The sequence below is a fragment of the Cheilinus undulatus genome, linkage group 10 (assembly GCF_018320785.1).
Source record: "Cheilinus undulatus linkage group 10, ASM1832078v1, whole genome shotgun sequence".
Taxonomy (NCBI): Eukaryota; Metazoa; Chordata; class Actinopteri; order Labriformes; family Labridae; genus Cheilinus; species Cheilinus undulatus.
In genome coordinates this window covers 38,623,485-38,640,107 of record NC_054874.1, presented here as the reverse complement: position 1 = coordinate 38,640,107, position 16,623 = coordinate 38,623,485, and the positions used below count along the sequence as shown (strand labels likewise).

Here is a 16,623-nt window from a genome sequence, read left to right as displayed (position 1 = left end):
CAGCCATTCTGCATTTATGCTGTATTCATGATTAGCCTGCAACTTTTCTCTGTTAGTGCTACAGTGATAGTCATAGCCATCCTTCACCTACATTTATAAGCTGCCAGTGATTCAGCATTATTAGGTAAAACATGGCCTCAGGCTGAATTTCTATTTCCTGACTGAAAATATTAGCTTATTGAATATTTGATGAAGTGCCAGGTGCTGAAAGTAAAACAGGGCTGGCTGCTTTTAGCCACAACATACTTTTTTCTAGGTGTTAGAGTTTTGAATTAGAAAGCTAGTCTATCCCCCCTCCCCCAAGTGTCTTTTTTTTAATTTAGCAGCTATGTTTCACATAAAACTCACTTGGAGTTCATTTGAGTCTTATTTTGTACTTTTACAATGTGCTTGTACATTGTAATGCATAGAATATATTTCATAAATATCTAACAAAAATATAAAGTAGTATAGTATAAGTATAAGAAGTATAAAAGTGGACAAAAAATTACAACATGGTGAAGGAGAAAGAAGTATTATTGTATTTATGACTTGATGCAATTTATAAGGCCTGTTTTTCTCCTTATACTAATCTCTTGATATTTGATGTTATGATTAATTTCATTTTCTCACATGTTCAGTGATGGATCAAGGGGGTGGCCCACAAAAATGTGATCGGCCATCTTTGGTGCCACCTAAAATCCAAGACTATGATTGGTAATTTGCCTCATCAGTGGTGGGTTTTGAGCTTAAATCAAGTCTTTGGGTGTGCTGCATCGTCATGCATGCTAGATTTCTTGAATTTAAATGTAACACTTTCCATACATCCGTCCTTAATGCAAACAACTTATCCCATATGTTGCAGGAGGTTGGCTTTAGATCCTGGCTGTCATTGGACGAGGGGCAGGATGCAACCTAGACAAGCAGCCATGCTCACACCCACACCTATGGGAAATTTAAAGCCACCAAATTAACTAACCAACATGTCTTTGGACAGTGGGAGGAAGTCAGAGTAGGCTATAAGAGAACCCATGCATGCAAACTACAAAGGCTTTTCCAAATTAGATTCAAACCAGGATCATTCTTGCTGTGATGCAAACTTCTGCACCACCATGCAGCCCTGGCACATTCCCTTTTTTTCATAATTTGCTAAAAACCAGTCTGTCAACTATCACTGGTGCAGTTCCTCTATAGCCAAAGAGTAGCCCTTTATTTTTGTCGATTACCTTTACACTTAAAAAAAATGTTGAAGTTAGTGTTCATTTGTGAAGATATCTTGTGTCAAACAGAGAGCTCATTGTCGTGGTTGATGCAACCCACACAATGCACACTTCAGGATCAGCCTCCAAAATATGTCATCACTGCAGCACTCTATATCATGATCACATTGTATGAAGAGCAGAGTGTAACTTTACATCCCTGTTCATTTGTGTGTGCCCATAAACTTTATGCCAGCCCCAGCAGGGCCTTCCTAGTTTAGAAAATGTAAAACTACCCCTGCATACACAATTTTAACTCCTCAGCATAATGCTTTTCGGTCTAAGTTCATAAACTCTTGCATATTCTGATCACATTTAGACCTTTAACATTCTTCACAGCTTGATTCTAGTATTCATGTTGTGTCTTATCTTTCCCATTTTTTGCAGTAAAATGAATGATCTATGGGACTGTTCAGTATTCTAGTGTGAGACCCTTCACCAGACATCATGATGGCTCCTTTGGGACTTTGAGAGAGATGGAAAAGACTGTAGAGGGGAATTTAGTCTGAGAGCCCGAAATGAAAAGTGACGTTCATGAGACTTCTCTAAGAGAGGCAGAGGGAGAAAGCAGAAATGTGTGTGTGTAATGCATATCACGCCTACATGCTTGTGTCTGTTTTTGTGTGTGCATGTGCCTGAGAAAGACAAAACTTCTTGAAAGGTCTGTGGTATGTTAAAGGAAGTAAGGTGGTTTAAAGTTTCAGGTTAGAGCAGTCCAACATATGGAATAATATTTCCAATATTTCCTCATGTGTTGCATTAAATAAGGGTGTGTGCATATCTAAGGAAAGGAAAGTCTGGCTGACTTACAGGTCTGTGGTGTGTTCAGGGATGTGTGGAGGTATACGGGTCAGTTTGAGATTGGAGCAGTCCACCACAGTGCCTTCACAACGACATTTCTCTGGACACACCAGGTCCTGGAAGCACTCCCCACTTAGGCGGCTACGATAGTCCTCCTGACCTGCAGAGACAAGAGGGACAGAAAGACCAAAGGGACAAAAGAGAATATGAACAGGAGGTAAGATTACGGTAAATGGAAAAAGAAGGGTAAATCAAGTAGCAGGAGTAAGAAGCAAATAGGGTAAAAAAAAAGGGTGGGGTGGGGGTGTCAAAGGGAACAAGAGAGAACATAAGAGTTCAAAATGTTTAATTATCTAGGTCTAAAAAGATTAGTTTTCATGTACATTTGATGATATGGTGCCCTAAGGGGGACATAAAAAAATTATTTAAAAAAAGATTCAGATGTGCACAGAAAGCACCCAAACATTTCTGCCATGCCGTCTCATAGCAGGAGTTCAGAGGTGCAGCCTCACTATACATTTCTACACACACAGCGATTCGCTGCCCAGCTCCACTGCTCTCTTGTATAGAACTAAGAGGCATTTTCTATTTAAACATCACTCTGTAAGGTAAATGCCGCATTAAAGAGTATCGTTTCTTTAATTGCATAATTTTGACATAATATGGTAGAAAAACTATTAAAAAGCGGCATTACCATCCTGGATCATTTGCTAGACTTCTGGTTGCAGATTACTGTGTGTACTGATAATATGGCATGCATTTAATAAAATGCATGCCTTATGGCAGATAAATGGATACTGCACCCATGGTAAGAATATATCTTTTTATTTTCAAAAGTTACACCGGGCCTGGATACAAGTTTAAGTATTTAGATGTGTTGATGCTTTTTAGCAAGGTGATGACCACATTCTGTCAGGTATTTAGGCATTCATATTTTAGATTCAGTTCTGATCAATGCTATTGTCACCAGAAGAAATGCTTCAAAATGTTTTGTTTACTCTGCATGACTGCTTTTAGCTAAACAGGGAAGGGTCTCATGCTGATCTCTGCCTGCGGCCTCAAATTACTAAAACTACTCCAGCAAATCATCCACACAAAGAAAACAGTGTTACTGTTTACACTGTGTACACCTGATGGAGGGACGTTTTCACTGAAAAGGCTTCTCAGTTTAATCCAACAAGTGACCAGCCGAGCTAGTTTCTCTTTCTGTGGCTTGAAAATGTGTAGTGGGATAGCTTCATAATGGTCTTTTGCAGTCTAAATCTCAAAGAGTTTCAATTGCAAACACAATGCTTTTTGTGCAAACAAAAAAACTGTTTCATGAACTTTCCTATAAGCACAGTACATTCCCTAGTTATCCCAGTGTCTTAACTTTTTAATTTTCCTTTAAGAGGCTCTGTATGACCAAAAATGAAGGGGCATATTATCTCAAAATGTAGAAAACTAATCGTAAAAAAATAAAACATATATGTAGTCATGTCAAAAGATTTATCATTCAACAATCAGCATCTGTTAATCTCTGTCCCAAAATGTTCTACTCCTGTAACTTTAAAACAGAATGCACAGTGCTGCAGTGTTATTGCTCTTTAAAGCTGGCACAGGGCTGAGGCAGAGCAGGGTGATCATTGTAAATCACATTAACAAACACATATCTGTGTGGTTTTATGGAATCAGTCTCTCGATGAATGCGGTTTAAACCCGGATGTTTTTGTTTAGCACGGTGTGCCAGAAATCATTCTGTTATTTAGATGTAACACAGGCCGATATTATTTATGACCCCACGGAAAAGACCTGGTTTATATCATGCAACACTCGCACAATGCGTACGCTCTATTGTTCTCACGGTTATTATTACCCCTCTCTCTTCCTCGTTCTGTTTTCTATCAATATAACGTTGTTTTCTGTCACTGGCTTTTCAGACTGCTTTTTAACGGCTAAAACTTTTTTTATTATTCATTCTTTATCACACAGCCTTCACCACCACATGTTCTAAATGGCTAAAAACAGACACCTGCTTAACAGTACAGTTTGAGTCTGTCTTTAAATTTCCTCAGCTTGAGCAGAAAAGGGTATAGCGATGTGGACAGTGGTAGCAGAAGCAGCCATGCTAGCTGCTGGAGTATTACCATGCTGTGATGTGCTAAGATCAGTTTGCCCAAAATGAATTTGCCTGCTTGTTGTGGTGAAAAAGTAGATAAGGCATTTGTACTGTGTATGAATACACTGCACAAGCTAGGGGTGCTGGCATCTAAAACCTCAGAAAAGAATCAAAACTGAGAATAATTTATATAACATTGCTACACACAGGTTTAAAACATGCAGGTAAACTGTGCCAAACTGGTTGCCCAGTGTGGCTAACATTAGCAGTGTTAGCATCATCAGCCACCAGTCCTCATCATAGGTTAAGGTGACCAGATTTCTGAAGTGACAACTGAGGACATTTCCAGTTCGCTGGATGCAAATCATTAAATATTTTTATAATGACATGCAACATAGGGACACTTAAAGTTTCACCAGTTTCATGCATTTCTACTTCTACTCTTTTCCTTCTCTCTAACTCACTCCCTTTCTTTCGGCCTCCTCAAAGACAAATCAGTGGCTGTGAAAACTGGATATTGAGTGACACATTTCAAAATGCAAGCTGTATTATTTATGACAAAAATCACAGATTTTAATAACTGAATAGATACTGAAATTGTCTGATGTGTATTAACTTGTTTATAGCAGTGTTACTGACTTCTTTTGATAGTTGCTGTATGACTGATGAATGAAAAGCCCTTCACATAAATGAAAAAAACAGAATAAAAGTGTCTAACCCTTAATTTCAGCTCCAAGGTGCGTAATTGGCTGGGAGAGGCAGGTGGGTGTGTGCTGGGCGGTCCCTGGCGCTTGACGGAACCATGTGATGTCACAGTAGGCGGGGCCACATGGTTAGATCAAGCACAAGAGACAGCTGCACGAACCAATCAGAATGCAGGTCCACACAGGAGGAAGGTGGCGCAACAGAGAGCTGCACCAGTCAGTCAGAGGGGCAGGGCGGGGTCCAAACAGGAGAGGAGAGGCAACAGATCCACAAAGGAAGAGGATTTGACCAGAAAAATGCCCACTTGATAAAGCTAAATGTCCACAGAGGTCCAGAGAGGAAAAAGGGAAATGCAAGGAGAGGCAATGGGGCTGCAGAGAGGAAGGGCTAAAGCAAGGAGGACGGCCATAACCAGCTGCAGGAGCTTTTCTAATCTAGTTACCTTGATTTACAGCTTGTGAAGAGTGCTAACATCAGGGGCCAGCTTGCCACTGAGCCCTCCATGGTAAAAACTGTACCACATGGGAACATAAACCTCAAAGCTATTAGCATCAAATCCTTTCACCAGTTGTTAGTGTTTTGCTTTTGACACAGGTTTATGCCCAATTTAGAGAACAGAGAAATTCCATCATTAATCAGTCAATTTGGTCAGCTTTGCAAGGCACACTGATGCAACTAAGACAAGCTGTGATTGGAATCTGTTTTTATAAATATATGTTTTCTTTATTTAAAAATGTGTGTCACCGGCGTATATGATTCAAACTATTTTCACAGCTATTGCACAGAGAAAAAGGGTTAGAGGGTTCCTCTGTTATGGTTTCCATTGTATTTAGCAAAGACCTCAGTGCATTTTCTATGCCACTATTCTGGTACCATATGCTTTTGCCATGTGGAGTGAGCTGTTCTACTCTATCTGTATGTTAGTTGGGTTCTCAGCCTACAGTAACTTTACCTGTTGTTGAGGACAGACCAGAGTACGATCAATGTCGTAAGTCTCTCTGTCGATCAAAAGTTTTCTTCTTATTTTTCTTTTCAATGACTAGTTTTCCAGATTAAAGCAGAACTCAAAAAGGTTTATTTGTAAACCCTATTTCCAAAAAAGTTGGGAGATTATGTAAAATGTGAATAGAACTGGGCTGATGCAACTATAATCTAAAACACATTCAACTGCTTCTTTGTGCAACAAAATTCAGACATGGCAGTAACCAGGCTGATTGTGAAAATTTACCAGTATTTCTCCCTTACATGAACAGAATCCTGCATTTGAAGATCAAGGTGGCATACTTATTTTACTTACTTATGGACCATAACCTCCTTTGGGGTAAAGGCCATCAACCTCTAGAACCTCTAGTTCCAGGTGAGGCCAGACCTTTTCTTGTCAGTCTAGAGGTCTTGTTGGCCTCTGTGATGGTGTGAGGGTATATTAGTGCCCAGGGCATGGGTAACTAGTACATCTGCAAAAGTAGCTTTAATACTAAGAGTTACATCCAGGTTTTGGAGTAAAGAAATGCTCCCATTATCCTGATGTCTTTTTAGGGGACATCCCTGCTCATTTCAGCAAGACAATGCCAAGTCACTTTATTCAAACTTACAACGGCATGGGCTGTAGCAAAGGAGCGCAGGTGTGAAGGGAAAAATACTACAACAGGAACCTTGCACTGTTGAAAAACTTCAGAATTCCACTTTACTTCAACAATTAGTGTCTTCAGTCCCCACATGCTTACAGAGTGTTGTTGGGAGAAAAGGTGATGTATTTCAGGTAAACATGCTATTGTTTTTGAAGTGATGCTGGATTTAAATTCAGAATTTACATTATTACTAAAGGAAAAAAAAAAACAATCAAATTTAACAGTTTGAACATCAAATATATTGTCCTTATGCTATATTCAATTGAACATTGGTTAAAAGGTTTTGCAAATCAATGTATTAAGTGTTTATTAGCATTTTACACAACACCTGAACTTTTTTAGAGTGAGAGTTTGTACTGACAGTAAACTATCTTTTCTTTAAATCCAATATTATGACCTTGTGTGGAAAAGCCGTTAAAAGTTGTGCAGTCAGCCTGGTCTCCATTGCTTAGTATCCCAGCATGTTTTGCAGAACAAAGCCTAACAGTGATACACAGTGAGACAGTTTTAATTTCATAGTCCAGGTACAGTGTGTGATGCTTTCAGCTTCAGTTGCAGTCATGATGGCCCATGTCTCATTATTATATACTGGTATTTCCACTTTTTCAGATGATAAAATAGGTGTTTTGTATTATACATGGACTATTTTAGTATTTGTATGCTGCTGAATTCAGGTTTCAGGGTCCTTATAGAGAACAAAAACTGTGACGGATTGCAACCTACAGGAGATTAGTATCTGTTATCCACAAACACAAGACATGTAACCAGTTTGAACCTACTCCTAAAAATGATGAAATGAGATTATCCTTTCATAGCATAATCCAGCCTGTTTAATTTTTAAATGTCTCTTTGAACTAGAACTAAGGTCTCCTACTGTGATAGACTGAAAACATTATTTTATATACTGTCAGGGAATTCTCAACATTAAATTTCCAATGCACTATAAAAACATTATATTAAAGAGGGATAATACTGTGTGGAGAACCACTCTGAGGATTTGGAGTACACAGACACACTCATTCACAGTCTCACACAAGTGGGTAATCACAGTGTATGACCGGTCCCTGCTGAGCTGGTTATAGTGCAGTTTCACTATACTGAATTGGTCCAGGCTGTAATTAGAGAGACCCAGGGCTCTTATCAGAGGAAATTACAGCAATACAATCGTAGCAAGGACAGACTGTATGAGAATGCCAGTGTGTGTTTTAATACACAGTTTCCCTTTCTAATTGCAAACATAAACTTAAATGGGTTTGTGTCAAATGATATTTGTTCACAATGTTCTACCTGTGCATCTTACCCTCTTTAATTAACCGTCCACTTTGATTCTCTGCATGTTTACTTATGCGTTTGCTTAAGTGCTTGTTTTTATGAACTCATATCCTACCTGTGCACCTGAACTTCTTTCCTTTCACCTGGCTGATGCGTTTGTTAGCCAACCTTCTGGGATGGCTGCAGCGAGCTCCACTGGTCTCAATAGGGTTGTCAAACAGGTAGTCCGCCAGCCACTTGAGGTGACAGTCACACATAAAGGGATTCTGTGCCAGATGACTGAAAGAGAGAGAGGAGAAGGCAGAGTGAAATGAAGATGGGTTTGCTTTCATGGAGGAAACAGAAAAAAGTTGTCACAGTTACTACAACTGCCTCTGGCTGTGTTTTTAGTGGCACCTTGCAGACTTCAGTGACTCAACCCAATGAACATTTTCATAGCTCTACCTGATAAATACTAATTCTTTAACATAGAATCAATCATTTTGTATGTTTCTCTGAGGACACCAAAGTTACCAGGTTGTGTGTATAACATGCACTCAATCCACATCAGCATAAAATCTCAACCCCTCAGTCCCTGCGACCTGGCAACCCATGACCTGATTCAAGGGGTGAGCTGAACTCTGCACGAGCGGACTGAGGAGACGAGAGCTGCAGGAAGGAGCAAGGTTGATGAAAATGTCATGATGTCTTCAATCATTTTTCTGCCCTTCTGTGTCTTCCCTTCTCTGCATTATGATGCTACTTAACATGTAATATTCAGCGTCCTTGCGTCTTGGAAGAGCATGTTAGCATGCGATTTAAAACTTGGACATAGAAAGTTACAGTAGAGTTCACACTGTAAGGATTCGTGGAAGCATCACAGTTAACCAAATGGGGAGTTTTTAAAAACACTTTCTGCTCATATGAACAGTTTCACAAAGAAAGAGAGTGAACAACACAGACATCACCAAACATTTCCAGCTTTGCCAAAATATAACGTGAATTGTTCTCAAATGTTGAATTTCGGGGGAAACATATTCTTTAAAATGATTCTCCCTATTATGTGAAATCTGGATAATCAAAAGTCATCATGAAATAAAGTGTTAAGCCTTGAAATTTTCTGGGGGAGGACCCCAGACAATCCCTGGTTCCATCTGGGTGCGAGGCTGAAGGGCTCTACTGGCTCCACCTTACCACCGCCAGTGCACCAGCTGGGATTTAAAGAAAACTCTCCTCTTTGCTCTGTGCCATCTGTGGGCCAACCCTGGATCATCAAATGCAAGGGTGTCTGGTGCTGGTAGCCCCTGCCACCCAGCCACCATCCACTGGCTAACAGATTCAGCATACTGGATGAATCAGAGTTTCTTCCGATGGGTGCTTGGTCCCCTGCTAATTTTACTACCAGACCACTCTGCAACAGGTACCTGGAAGCTAAATAGGGAGCTACAGCAAGCGTGGATGCTAAGTGGCACTTGGGCAAGGGGTCTCCCTCTCTTTGTCCTGTCTCATTGTGTGATATTTATGGTTTAGAATATTTCCGTAGTGCAGGTGGCCTAGTGGTTTAAGTCCTCCATTACCAAGAAAGGCATAGAAAGTCCAAAAATAAATCTTTAAAAAAAAAAAAAAAAAAGAATATTATAGTGCCAAAGGCCACTACTTTTTGTCACCTCAAGGCTCAGAAAAGCCACATTAACTCAACAGTACCTGACCTTCTCGAAGAACATCTTGCTGCCTCATCTGTTGTGATTGTAAAAGGAAAGTTTAGAATGTCTTGGCTCCAAATAACATCACCACCACAACATGTCAGAGCCAGTCACAAAAATATTTTGCACTTTTGTACATCACAAAGAGGTTGAGAAGCACTGTCAAATTTAATACAAAGGCAGTGACTTAAAGCAGTAGATTTTTAGTTAACAGCCTCAAGTAAAAGATCCAGAAGCATCACGTGACTCTTGGTGCTGATTAAATAACCTTAGTCATGTGCAGTTCTTAGTGTTGCTGTCTGAATTAAAATGCTAGAAAAATACAATGCCATTCAAAGTTTTTAAGGTCTATGCTTACAGAGTCTTGATGGAGCGCAGAGGGGCGAACAATCCTTTGCTGATTGTTTGCAGTTTGTTGTCGTACAGTGACAGCAGGTTGAGGTTCTGAAGGTCTTGGAAGGTGTTGACTCTCAAACAGTTGATTTTGTTGGCATTCAGTAGCCTGAAACACAAGCAACAATGCAGTATTTACTTTTTAATCATTCATACTGATTTAACTTCATTACCTCTGTGCATGACACAAAATAAACCCAAACTTATATGCAGATGATGTAAAGATTTACAGTCCCAAAAACACCTCTTATAAATCCACATTTTTCCCCTGTCCTCTTCTTACTATTTCTTCCCTCCCCAAATCCCCTCTAACCCTATCCACACAGCTATGATTATATTTTTGTCTGGATCCACCACATAAATCTAAAAAAAAATTGAAGTTTTATATATTTCCTTTTTTCATCTCTGGGAGCATATTGGCTAGAGTGTAAATCCCGTTTTGACAGAGAGGTGGTTAAAAAAGGCAGATGGAGATGCAATGGGGGAAATAATGGGTTAAGACAGTGAATGGACAGGGAAAATTTGACTTGGAGTGACACAGATATACAATTATGTGAAAGGAGCTGACAAGTAGAATGGATGATAGAGAGAAAGGAAAATAAGAAATGTGATAGAGGGATTAAATAAATGACAGGAAAGGTTTGCACCTCCACCCTTTCCTCCGCTTAACCGTCCTTTCATACTTGCATGTCATTCGCTAATATGGCTAAGCTGACAGATTTTTGACGGTTCTATCTTTTTTCTGTCGGATTCTTGATCCTTTTCTCTTTTTTTTTCAAAGCTCTCTTCCTTTCTCTGTCTTTTGTTTCACCTTTTTGTTCCTTTGTCACACTCTTACTCTCTACCTGGTGACTCGCTACTTGGTACAGCAGCTCAGCTTAATCATCTCGACTCATCCTAACGAGCAGCCATACCGGCAAAAAACACTCTCAAACCACACACAAAATCACAGGCAGATCCACGCACACACACGCTGCTCTGCGACATATCCACGCCTCATTAGGAAGCTCACAGGAGGAACTAATTACTTGAAACTGCACCAGTAAAATAAAGCAGTGCAGACAATATAAACAGCAGACCGGTAGCTATACAAAGCAATAAACTCATCTTTGCAACAGAGGGCTGACATGCTGCCTGATTCACTTGTTAAATCTGATGTATAATTCAGAAACACTACTCTTTATGGGAGACTAACAGCATCTTAAAAGGCCCTGCCTATCTGACCGACTTTTTAGGGATGGGAGGTTTTCCTCTATCAGCGCTAAAATATTAAAAGACATATTCCATCCCTACACTGAAGGAGCGCTCCAAGAGCCGCAGGCGGTGTCTTTGTGGGATTGACCAATGATGTGGCAAGACATGAATATTAAGTAGTCATTCAGCACCCTATTTATTCAATGATTGAAGCGGTCACCAATGCACAGAAGCAGTCTTGATTTGTCATATTAAAGGAACAAGCATGCATGTTTTAACGAATATAAAGCAGTTATTGTTTAACATTTTATGACAGCAGCATCATGATCAGGTCTGAGGGATATGAAGGGATACTAAACGCTAATTAAGATCTACATTTCATGTTTCTTAACTCATTTTTCAAATATCATCTGCAAAAATGTTTCTTCTTATGTCTAAGTCTTTTCTCTTCTTTCATCTCTATCCATTAATTTATCCATCCCTCCATCCCCATTCCCTTTCTTTCCCTCCTTTTCTGACTATGCACCATGCATCCCAATGATCCACCTCAGGCCGTTAAAGGTGTTTGCAGGTTAGATTCACTCATCCTCATTTTCTTTGCTTGGCTTCCCTTTACGACGGAAAAGCCCAGAACATTAGCAGTTTCTGCAGTGGACTGCGGCATTTGCAGGGACCATATGCCACATACAGTACAGATGTAGGTGGTACAGGAATCTGAATTTTTACTGCATGCTGAACCACTGCTGCAATTTGATCTTGTGCCCTTCAGGAATCATTCAGAATAGATGGCTTTCCTTCTAGGAGTAACTAATGTTTGCAGAACTGTGGGAGATTACAGTTTAGTACACAACAGATGGAGAGTTAATGCATGTAGAGAGGATTCTGTTTTAGCCATCACTGTGCCACTGTGATTATTAGCAAGGTTTGAACTTCCTGTTATTATCACCAACATACTGTATTTCAAAGTAATAAGAGCCTATGTATTCGGTTTTTCATCTGACGCTCTTAAATCTCCTATTATAATAAGAAATGAATCATATTGTAAAAGATTCTTCTCATAACAACTGGGCTTATGACGGACAATTTTCAGTCCTGGAAAGACTATACGACATATATCTGCAACAAAAGATCAGCAAAGAAATTATTTCTCCCACTGTCTCAATCTTCTGGGGTAGGAGACAAATCATTCACCTTTTTTCTACCTTTGTGAGTCTCAGTATCCTACAGTACTGTAACACCAGCAGTGGTGAAGTGAAGCTCTAAGAAGTGGGTATACAGTGCAGTTAGTCTTTTTTTTTTTCTTTTACAAAAAATGTACAAAAAACCCTCTTTTATATCAAAGTGAAAACAGATTTCTACTTAAGAATGTCAATTAAATAAAAATATGTAGTGTAAAATAAGTGACAGCATAAATATTCACCCCCTCCATGTCAGTATTTAGAAAATGCACCTTTGGCTGCAGTCACAGCACTGAGTGTGTGTGGATAGGTCTCAATTAGGCTGGCACATCTGGACACTGCAATTTTACTCCGTTCTTCTTTGCAAAACTGCTCAAGCTCTTTCAGGTTGCACAGGGATCAGGCGTGAACAGCTCTTTTCAAGTCCAGCCACAAATTCTCTATTGGACTGAGGTCTGGGCTTTGACTCAGCCACTCCAGAACATTCACCTTGTTGTCTTCAAACTGTTTCTGTATAGCTTTCACTGTATGCTTCGGGTCATTGTTTAGCCAGAAAATAAATTTCCCTCCCAAGCTACGGTTCTCTTGCAGACTGATTAAGATCATTTTCCAGGATTTTACAATATTTTGCCACATCCATTTTACCCTCTACCTTTAAAAGCCGTCCAGGGCCAGCTGCCGAGAAGCATCCCCACAGCATGATGCTGACACCACCGTGTGTCACAGTGAGGATGGTGTGGTTTGTGGTGATGTGCAGTTTTTGGTGTCCACCAAACACAGCGTCTTGTCTGATGGCCTAAAAGCTCCATTTTAGTCTCATCAGACCAAAGAACTTTCTTCCACTTGACCATGGAATCTCCCACATGTTTTTTGGCAAACTCTAGCTGAGATTGAATCCGAGTTTTCTTCAGCATGCCACTCTACCATAAAGCTTTGACTGATGAAGAACCTGGCCAATGATGTTGTATGCAGAGTCTCTCCCATCTCAGCTGCTGAAGCTTGTAACTCCTTCAGAGTAGTCATAGGTGTTGCCCTCATCACTAGTCTCCTTCAGCCTGATCTAGGCAGACTTAAACATGTGGCATATTCCTCCCATTTCTTTATGAAGGATTTATGAACGGGGATGTTCACTGACATGAACATTTCTTGTATCCATCTCCTGGCTTATTCTTTCCAACAACCTTTTCTCTAAACTGCTTGGAGCATTTTTTTATTTATTTATTTATTTTTTTTGTCATCATGGTGTAATAGTAGCCAGGAACACTGATTAACCAGTGAATGGACCTTCCAGACACAGGTGTCTTTATGCTGCAATCATTTGAGACACATTCACTGCACTTAGGTGATCCCATTTCACCAATTGTAGCTACTAGCACCAATTGGCGGATCCTCTGTTGAATTAGGTCATTCACTTAAAAGGGGTTGAATATTGATGCAGTCACTTATTTTACCTCATATTTTTTAATTTAACTTAAATTAGTTTGTGGAAATCTGTTTGCACTTTTACATTACAGATGTTTCTTTTTCTCTCTTTTATTTAAATACAAATTATATTGACCATGTGTGATTTATATGAAACATCCAGTGGGATGAATACTTTCTAAAGACACTGTATCAAATATAATGGGACACTGCAAGTAATGCTGGAACCTTTAAACAATATAAATTCCTTAACTTTTAAAATTCTTAACAAAAGCCACCTGGCTGAAATGAACATACTTTAAAATTTCAGGAACTAGTCCTGCAAAGAGGTTCAGTCATGTGATTTGGTGTTTTAATTGTGCAATTCTGCATATACTGTCTTTTTATTCTATCAGTTATCTTTCTTTCTTTATATGTGCATGATGGCGTGAGGGATTCTGCATGATTGTTGATGATGAAGCGCTACAACTTAGAAGACATGTTCTGTACCTGTTTATAAGTTGTGGATGGGGCATTGTCAACATAAGATCATTGTTGTAGCTATCGTTTGAGAGGACACTTCCCCTTCATATGTGCCTTTAGAGGTGTATGTTACTCTGTTCTTTTTATTTCATGTGCATGCCCATTGGTTACCCATCTTTTCCTGGCCTTTTTTTTTGAAGAAACTGTTGCTAAACAGCAAAATGAAGCAGACTGTCTTAAACCCACAAAAACTACATACATTGTTTTCTGGGTACAATGGTTCATCCATTGTTGGAGTGTGATATCCTTTTGTTTCTTTCTCTGTTACCCCAGAGGGTACCACACACATATACACAGGTAAACACATAACAACAGATCACACAGACAGTACTTACAGTAGCTGCAGGGAAACCAGTCCATCAAACAATCCCTTGGGCAGCTCTGTGATCTTGTTGCCATACAACACCCTGCACCAGAGAAGCAAAACAACATCGTTTAGAGTACAGTGTGTACTAGAAGGTGCTTACATTTAAAGACTTCTGTGGCCTGGAGCTGGCTGCAAAGCTGCAATGTTTTACATCCACATATGTGGTATCTCATGGTATTTATGTCATTAAGTTGTATTCCAGAGATTTTTGTTACATTACACATTTAACCAGCTCTTGTGAGGAACAGACTACAGCAAGTCTTCTTCAGGATACTTTTATGATGTAGTTGTAAGAATTCGAGCAGTACAACTTCATATATATCTATTTTGTGTCAGTTACCGTATTATGCTGCATACAGAACAAGTAAAACCATACCTAACTGTGGTATATTATACAATACCATACTGTTTATTAAGAGAAGCACGAATCATTATGTGAAATAAGCATTTGTTTAAATTAAATTAGACAAGAGGAGTAAAACCAAAACAAGAGTTTAACAATATAAGTCAGTAAAATGTATATAAAGAGGGCAGAAATAGATAAATAACTTTTACATCTGTCTGTAGGTTTTAAAAACTTAAAAAAAAAATAATAAGAGTCAAAAAAGATGCTGACTATGACCATCCGGTCTTAAATTATTTGAGAAATACAGTGTTTATTCATTCCCTGAGAAATAGAGATACAAGGTTTTTGCCTGACGCCAGCAATATTGCATCTTTATAAAGTGTTTCTTCAACATGATAGCTGTCTGATGATGCATTCTCTGAAAGATGAAGATAGAAATCTTTAGTCTGATCATACTTGGTTTCCATCTCTTTGTTAGACTTGAATTCAAAAACCAAGGGGATTATTCTCATTTCTTTTCTTAATACTTTATTTCCGCCATTTGACTGAACTGATACTTGACTAAATGTACATGCAATATAAAAGATAACACATCCACTGATGAAAAAATCTCATAGCCAATTGATAAAGATGGAATACACTAAAAGAGGTTTTGTTATCAGCTTAATAGGCATGGGAATATAAAATTGTTTATGGAAGATTATGGAAAAACATACTTTGTAAAGTAGTTTTTTTTGCTTGGTAAACTGCTTGGCCAGTTACAGTGCATTCAGAAAGTATTCAGACCCCCTTCAGTTTTTAATTATTTTTTTTATGTTGCACCCTGGTGCTACAGTTGACAAAAATATATGTATTTTTTATTCTCATTAATCTACACTCACTACTGAGATTAACTAAATAAAAACAGAATTTTAATAACTTCTGTAAATTTCTTAAAAATGGAAAACAAAATATCACTTTGACATAAGTCTTCAGACTCTTTGCAAAAACACTTGAAATTTAGCTCAGGTTCCTTCCATTTCTCTTGATCTTGGCTGAGATGTTTCTACACCTTGATTTGAGCGCACCTGTGGTAAATTAAGGTGATTGGATGTGATTTGGAAAGGCACACACTTCTCTGAAGGAGGCCTCACAGCTGACAATGCATATCAGAGCAAAAACCAAGCCATGTCAAAGGAACTGCCCACAGAACTAAGAGACACAATTGCCAACGCACAAATCTGGGGAAGGCTCCAAAAAAATTCGGCTGCACTAAAGGTTCCAAAGTGGTCTCCATAATTCTCAGATGGAAGAAGTTTGGCACAACCAGGACTCTTCCAAGAATTGGTCACTGGGCTAACTGAGCAATTGGTGGAGGAGGGCCTTTGTAAAAGAGGTGACCAAGAACTTGATGGTCACTCTGACTGAGCTCCAGAGATCTAGTGAGGAGATGGAACAAAGTTCGAAAAGAAAAACCATCACTACTGCAGCCCTCCACTGATCTGGGAGGGCTGCAGAGCAGCTTGATGGAGGTCTCTCTTTAGTGCAAAACACACAACACATTTTAATTTACAGGTGGATCCATTCTGGATCCAAATTTATGTAAATGTGATATTTCATTTTTAAAATTATTTTAAAGGTTTGCAAAAACTGAGTGTAGACTTAAGAGAATATTTTTTTCTACTGTAGCATCAGGCTGCAACATAACAAAACTGAAAAAATAAAGGGGCCTGAAAAATTTCTGAATGCACTGTATCCCATTTTAGTGTCATAAACAGGAATAATGTTTAAGATGGGT

At 39.1% G+C, this 16,623-nt stretch overlaps 1 protein-coding gene across 1 annotated transcript in view; it reads right to left on the bottom strand.

Annotated features, from left to right (window-relative positions):
• Window positions 1-16,623, bottom strand: part of slit3 (slit homolog 3 (Drosophila)) — a 436,863-nt gene that overhangs the window by 83,594 nt on the left and 336,646 nt on the right. The window contains exons 12-15 of the mRNA XM_041797351.1: window positions 14,469-14,540; window positions 9,783-9,926; window positions 7,858-8,021; window positions 2,049-2,199 (exon numbers count right to left, since the gene is read on the bottom strand). Coding sequence (XP_041653285.1) covers window positions 2,049-2,199; window positions 7,858-8,021; window positions 9,783-9,926; window positions 14,469-14,540 — 531 coding nt within the window. The remainder of the gene's footprint in view (window positions 1-2,048; window positions 2,200-7,857; window positions 8,022-9,782; window positions 9,927-14,468; window positions 14,541-16,623) is intronic.